At 36.2% G+C, this 7,322-nt stretch overlaps 1 protein-coding gene across 1 annotated transcript; it reads right to left on the bottom strand.

The window, feature by feature from the left end:
• Nucleotides 1-2,683: 2,683 nt before the first annotated feature.
• Nucleotides 2,684-4,801, bottom strand: LOC142538254 (uncharacterized). The gene has a single exon (XM_075643615.1). It carries the CDS (start codon nucleotides 4,799-4,801, stop codon nucleotides 2,684-2,686), a length of 2,118 nt encoding a protein of 705 aa, XP_075499730.1.
• Nucleotides 4,802-7,322: the final 2,521 nt, after the last annotated feature.

Here is a 7,322-nt window from a genome sequence, read left to right as displayed (position 1 = left end):
TGTCACTGTTGAAACCATAGTCTTTAATCATTTGATTCATCCACAAAAGTTGTGAATAACAGCTAGCAGCTGCAACATATTCAGATTCAGCAGTGGACAGAGATACACAATTTTGCTTTTTACTATACCATGATACCAAATTGTTACCTAGATAAAAACATCCTCCAGTGGTACTCTTCCTATCATCTAGATTTCCAGCCCAGTCAGCATCACTAAACCCCACTAGATTTGTGTTTGTTTCTTTGGTGTACCACAAACCTAAGTTAACTGTCCCAGCTATATATCTCAAAATTCTTTTGACAGCTTTTAAATGAGTGACTTTAGGATCAGCCTGGTACCTGACGCACAAATATACACTAAACATGATGTCGGGACGACTTGCACTTAAGTAAAGAAGACTACCTATGATGCTACGATACTGGGTGCTGTCAACACCTGCAGCAACATCGTCTTTGGACAATTTTTCAGTCGATCCCATTGGTGTTTTCATGTGTTTAGTGTTCTCGGTAGAAATTTTCTTCACCAAATTCTTGGCATACTTGGATTGACACAGAAAGATACCATCATGCATTTGTTTAATTTGCAATCCAAGAAAGAAACTTAATTCTCCTACCATGCTCATTTCAAATGTGGTAGACATGCATTTAACAAATTCATCAACATGCTTTTGAGAAGAAACACCAAAAATGATGTCATCCACATAAATTTGACACACAAGAATATCATGCTTCGATTTTTGAATAAAAATGGTTTTATCAACCTCACCTCGTTTGAAGCCTAAGTCAAGCAGATATTCAGTAAGCCTACCATACCATGCTCGTGGAGCTTGTTTAAGTCCATAAAGTGCCTTCTTCAACTTGTAGACATGGTTCGGGTGGTTTGGATCTTCAAACCCTTTAGGTTGGCTTACATAAGCTTCTTCATTCAAAATGCCGTTCAAAAAGGCACTTTTCACATCCATTTGATATAGTTTTATGTCCATGTGACAAGCGATAGCAAGTAAAAGTCGGACTGACTCAATCCGGGCAACAGGGGCAAATGTCTCATCAAAATTAATTCCTTCAATTTGAGTATACCCTTGAGCAACTAACCTAGCTTTATTTCTCACAACAATCCCAGATTCATCAGTTTTGTTTTTAAAAATCCATTTGGTTCCAATAACATTCACATTATCAGGTCTGGGAACCAAATCCCACACATCATTCCTAACAAATTGTTCAAGTTCCTCATGCATCGCATCAACCCAAAATTCATCTTTTAAGGCTTCATTTATATTTTTGGGTTCAATGAGTGAAACAAAACAAGAATGGCTTACATGAGAGTATACGGAAGTCATGCATACTAGACCCATCATTTTCCGATAATCTACCTTCTCCTTTCTTCTAGTTTGCATTCCTCCAAATGCTTCTCCAATGATCTGAGATTATGTATGATTTTTCTGAATCTTACTGGGAATATCAATCCCTTCATTGGTTACAACATCATCATTTTCAGTATACTCTCCTGGTTCATCATTTGATTCTGCCAGTGCAGGTGTTGTCTCAGGTGTTACAACACTGGGTGCAACATCTGTGTTAGGCAGTGTCTCACTTATGTTCAGTAGCCCATCAATATCATCCTCGATTGTTTTTCCCGTTAGATCTGCAAGATCATCAAAAACAACGTTAATAGATTCCATAGTCGTTCTTGTTCTGAGATTATACACGCGATATGCATGACTATTGGATGAATAACCAAGAAATAAACACTTGTCACTTTTAGAGTCAAACTTTGCAAGATGGTCTCGGTCATTCAAAACATAACATACACATCCAAAAACATGAAAGTACTTCAGGTTTGGCCTCTTTCCCATGATGATTTCATAGGATGTCATAGTAGAACCATTCCTTAAGTACACACGATTTGAAATATGACATGCTGTGTTTAAGGCCTCGGCCCAAAATCGTTTTGAAATATTCTTTGAACTCAACATGACCCTAGCTATTTCTTGCAGTGTCCTATTCTTTCTTTCGGCTATTCCATTTTGTTGAGGAGTCTTAGGGGCCGAAAATTCATGAGTTATCCCTCTCTTTTCACAGAATGATATAAAGTGTGAGTTTTCAAATTCTTTACCATGGTCGATCCTTATCTTACCGACCCTCAAATCATGTAGATTAGTAATCTTAGCATGTAATTTCTTAAAAACAGCAAATGTGTCGGATTTTTCTCTAAGAAAACTTACCCATGTAAAGCGAGAGAAATCATCCACACAAACATATGAATACTTCTTACCTCTAAGGCTTTCCACTTCCATTGGACCCATAAGATCCATGTGTAAGAGTTCAAGACACCGTGTTGTCCCAAAGTGTTGCAACACTTGATGAGGAACACGTGTTTGCTTACCCTTTTGACATGCACCACAAACATAAGGAATTCCAGAGGATAAATTAGGCATACCTCTCACAGCATCGTACTTACCAAGGTTCTTTAATGTCTTGAAGTTTGCATGACCCAATTTTTGATGCCACAAGTTTAGTTCACTCACTTTTGAATGATTGCACACAGGGTCCTCTCCAAGTTGATAACAATTGTCAGCCGACCTTGTACCTGTCAAAATACATGTATCTGTATTATCAAAAACTTCACAATTGTCTTTATCAAACTTAACATGTAAACCATCATCACAAAGTTGACTTATGCTTATTTAGTTTGAGTTAAGTCCTTCGACATAAAGCACATTGTGTAGACTAGGCAGTCCATCAACATTCAAGGTCCCTTTGCCAGCTATTCTTCCTTTAGCACCTCCACCATACGTCACATGACCATTCCTTAGTTCAACATAGTCAGTCAAATAGTCTTTAGAACATGTCATGTGGCGTGAACAGCCACTGTCAAAGTACCATATTCCTGCAATGTTAGTTTTTAACGAAGTATAAATAACAGAACATTGAATATTAGCCTTTGGCACCCAAACTCTTTTTACCGATGGTTTTCTATTGGCAGTGTTACGCCGGGTGTTGTACAACACCTGTGGCAACACCTGTTCAGATTCCCATATTTTGTAGTCATCTCTCAGTTTAAAACAGTAGGGTTTGATATGACCAGGTCTAAAGCAATAGTGACAGATAAAGTGGCGTTTTCTGGACTTGGACTTCTTTGTAGATATTTTCCTCTTTGATGAAACACCTTTTTCAGTGTATGTAGCATTCGAGATTTCAGCACTTCCTTTGACAAAGATAGTTGGTTTTCTTTCAGTGTTGGAAGACTCTCCTATTTCAAACTGGTGATTCGTATAACCAAGTCCAGCTTTGTCATTCTTTCCAATCATCAAGAGTGAATCAAGTTTGGATGAACTTGAATTAAGCTTCGCAAGAATTTGAGTTGCTTCTCCAAGCTCTTCCTTGACTTCGCATAATTCCAGATCTTTCTTGCTTAAGATTACTTCAAGTCGTGATACTTGTGACTTTAGCTCAGTGTTCTCTTTGGAGAGAATTGCATTCACTTTATTTCTTTTGATCCAGTCTTCATACAATTCTTCATACATTGTCTGCACACTTTCCAGAGTGACTTCATCATCATCTACTTCTTGGTTTTCAGACTGACTTGATTCACCAAGGGTTGTAGAATTAAGACACACTGAATTTGAAGAGATGTTGCGACCAGGTATTGCAACACCTGTGGCAACACCCAAAGGATTGATTTGCATTGAACGCTTCTCCTTGATCACAGCAGACAACGATGTGTGATTTTCAGATTCATTTGATCCTTGATCATCATCAGACTCTTCATCACTCAAAGTGACAGCCATGCCTTTGTTTCTCCGAAGTCGATTGGCACACTCATTGGCATAGTGTCCAAATCCAGAACACTCTCTGCATTGTACTGAGTCCAAATTTCTGACATTTGATTGGATTCGCAATTCAGTTTTTGGTCGAAATTGTCCTTTCATAGGAGTAAACTTTTGAGCTTTTGCAGAAGTGATGATATTGGGCAACACAGATTTTTGTCCAATTTTCTTCTTCTTTCTCATTTTTTTCAAGTAATCACCGAATTTCTTAGTAATTAGAGAGATAGAATCTTCACCTAAATCAGATTCATTCACTTCTTTAGATATTTGAAGGATTTCATCATAAGAGTCAGTTGAAACTTCAAGGGCTATTGTCTTCCCTTTATCCTTCTTTTGTAAATCAAGATTCATCTCAAAAGTTCTGAGGGAACTCATTAATTCATCCAGGTTGATTGTTGAAGTGTCTTTAGATTCTTCAATTGCACAAACTTTGACATTAAATCTCTCAGGTAGAGATCTTAAAACTTTGTTCACCAATCTTTCATTGGACATGGGATCTCCAAGACTGTGAGCTTCATTAGAAAGTTGTCTCAACCGGCTATCATACTCAAGAATAGACTCCTTGTCCTTCATTCTCAGGCTTTCAAATTTTGATGCCACCATCCTTAGCCTAGTTTTACGCACACTCTCGGATCCTTCACAATGTTTCTGAAGTATATCCCAAGCTTCTTTGGCACAGACACAATTGGTGATTAAATTAAACATCCTTGTGTCAACAGACGAGAATATAGCATTGAGAGCCTTGGAATTAAAATTTGACGTTTGCACTTCATCGATTGTCCATGTACTTTCAGGTTTGAGCCGAGTGTCTCCATCAGCATCCTCAATCTTTGGTGGACTCCAACCATCAAGTACACGCTGCCAAGCTCTTTCTTCAATTGATTTAATAAAAACCCTCATCTTTACTTTCCATAATGCATAGTTTGATCCATCCAACACGGGAGGTCTAAAAACAGTGTTTGTTGATGCTTCCATGATCCTTTTACACCTGGAAAACAAAACAAAACAGGATCTCACTTAGTAGCGTCAAGTGGAGGCTCTGATACCAATTGAAAGTTCCGTTTCCACAGAGTGAATGTGACGAGGGTGAGTGTTGTGTGTATCAGAATGTAGGTGTTGTGCGTAGGTGTTGTAACACCCACGACAACATGCAGCGGAAATTATAGTTTAACACACTAACACGCAACTTGAATGATAACAATACGAGATACGAGAGATAAATTATGCATACTTGTGCGGTGCTTCAAGGCAAAATAATTCACTAGAAAAACTTGTAAGTTTACAAAAACCAATACTAGTGAAAGAATAAAACAACTCCCTTATTAAGGCGAGTAACAAATTGCATCCTAAACCTCTAACAAACCGTATAACCAAAATACATAGGATGCATCAACTGAGAAGTGAAAAAGTCTTCAAAAATCAACGCACTAATCAAAACAGTGATTAGGTGTTGTCTTCAGATGTTGTCAGCACTTCACAGCAACACTTTATCAACGACACGAGATTGCTTCAATCAGAAAACATTTTCTTCGTACGAATGCGTCTTTGTCTCTCCGAAAGTTTTATGCTCTATATCGTCCCTCTCTATAGTTTCTTCTCATTTATGTCCTATTTAACATAGAAACACAATTTCATTAGGAAACAAACTCTTTTTAAAACAAGGATAATATTTTCAAGATATTGTGATATCATATCTTAAAGATATTATGATATCATATCTTAAAGATATTATGAGTCATATCAAATATAGTCTTATATCACATATTGAATTTATACGAGATCATATCATCAATTTCGAGATTATTCTCATGTCTAGAAAGTCAAAATATTAAAGATAAAAAAAAATATATCAAGGAATAAAATTCCTTTCAAAGTGGAATTACAAATCCAAGATATTGAGCCTTTTTATTCACCATGGCTATAAATATATTGAAAATTATATATGAACAGCTGACATTGAACATTGAGGCAATGAACGTCATGGCTAGAAACCTTTCTATAGTAATTTTGTCAAATGCCCCAGCTTTGGCTAGTATAGGCTTTCTCGCGATATATGCCAGTATTATGGCTTGAGATCCTTCTTCTAAGTAGTGGGCTTATCCAGAGAAAAGTAAGAAATGATGAACTATGTCCTCCATTGGTCAGCATTGTCATGTGGTAGAGCAGCGAATTATGCAAGTCCGACTGTTGGCAGGTCGAACGTTTCGGCGAACAATTTATGTGTGATACAGATGTTTGAACCACTTACAGTGCACCCAAACTGATATGTGATCCATCTTAAAAGTCTCAAAGAGCTCACTCAGAGAGGTTAAAGAGAAATGGAATTTGAATCCGACTAATTTGCGGAGCCCCTGATGCTTCCAGTATTTTAAACATATTCACCATGACCTCGTCTTTCATGGTTAGCACATATGCGAAGTTGATAGCAAGAGTATTTGCAGAGCATGAAGCCATCTTGAAATGATTTGAATGAAAAGGCTTTACTTGATCTGTATAGCAGTTAGAATGCAAGAGAAACAAGAGAGAGAGATAGCTATGGAAGTTGTAAGTTCGCAGGTAATAGAAAAGAGATGAATGTTGTAAAATATGAAACATATATTTAATCCGATTTAGTATACATGACAATCCACGTGTCTGTATGTCGTTTTTTAATATTTGAAAATTTGAAAGATCAAAAAGTGATTTTAGGCGGTTCATATATTCGGGTAAAAAATAAATATATTTTGTAAATGGATAAAAATCATCATAACAATAAATACAGAATTAATTCAATATTTGGAAAAACATAAATAATGAAATTTTGGATCATTAAAAAATATTAATGTGTCTGAAGAGGGACCGGTTAGAGCTTATGATAAAATCAAGCTTTCACAATTTCATACCGAAGTGGTCGGATTTATCAACTTGACTTTTATTCCCCCTAAATATATTCATTAATGTAAATCAACTAAGCCAAAAATATTTAAAAAATAAGAAAATTTAGCGTCGAGTAGTGGCTTAGTAAAAAAATTTGTGATTTGTTGATCTGTTGAAATGTACTATTCCTTCTTCATGACATGACCTCAGATGAAATGATGTTTTATATCAATATCCTTGGACCGAGAATGAAGAATAAGATTGTAGGTGATTATTATTGCACTTGTATTATTATAGAAGATTGGGGATTCAGCGTCTTGAATTTCATAATATCTTAATTGTTGCTGAATTCATAGTAATTGTGCAAAAAAAAACCCACAACAGTTAGATATTCTGCTTCAACTATTGATATAGCAATCAATATTTGCTTTTTAATAAATCAAGATATCAGTATGTCTCCCAAGAATTAACATGATCAGCTGGTTATTACCATGCAATGTAACAAAATTAACAAGACATCTTTAATGATGATTTTGTCATGAATGATCATACTCTTACACACAACTTTACTCTTAGAGATCACCAAATATGATTGTTGGTCATTTGTAGTCAATGACTACGGATTTCACAAAATTATTAA

This window comes from Primulina tabacum, chromosome 3 (genome assembly GCF_025594145.1).
Source record: "Primulina tabacum isolate GXHZ01 chromosome 3, ASM2559414v2, whole genome shotgun sequence".
NCBI classification, from domain to species: Eukaryota; Viridiplantae; Streptophyta; class Magnoliopsida; order Lamiales; family Gesneriaceae; genus Primulina; species Primulina tabacum.
Note: the sequence above shows the minus strand (reverse complement) of the source record. Positions and strands in the feature narration are given on the sequence as shown.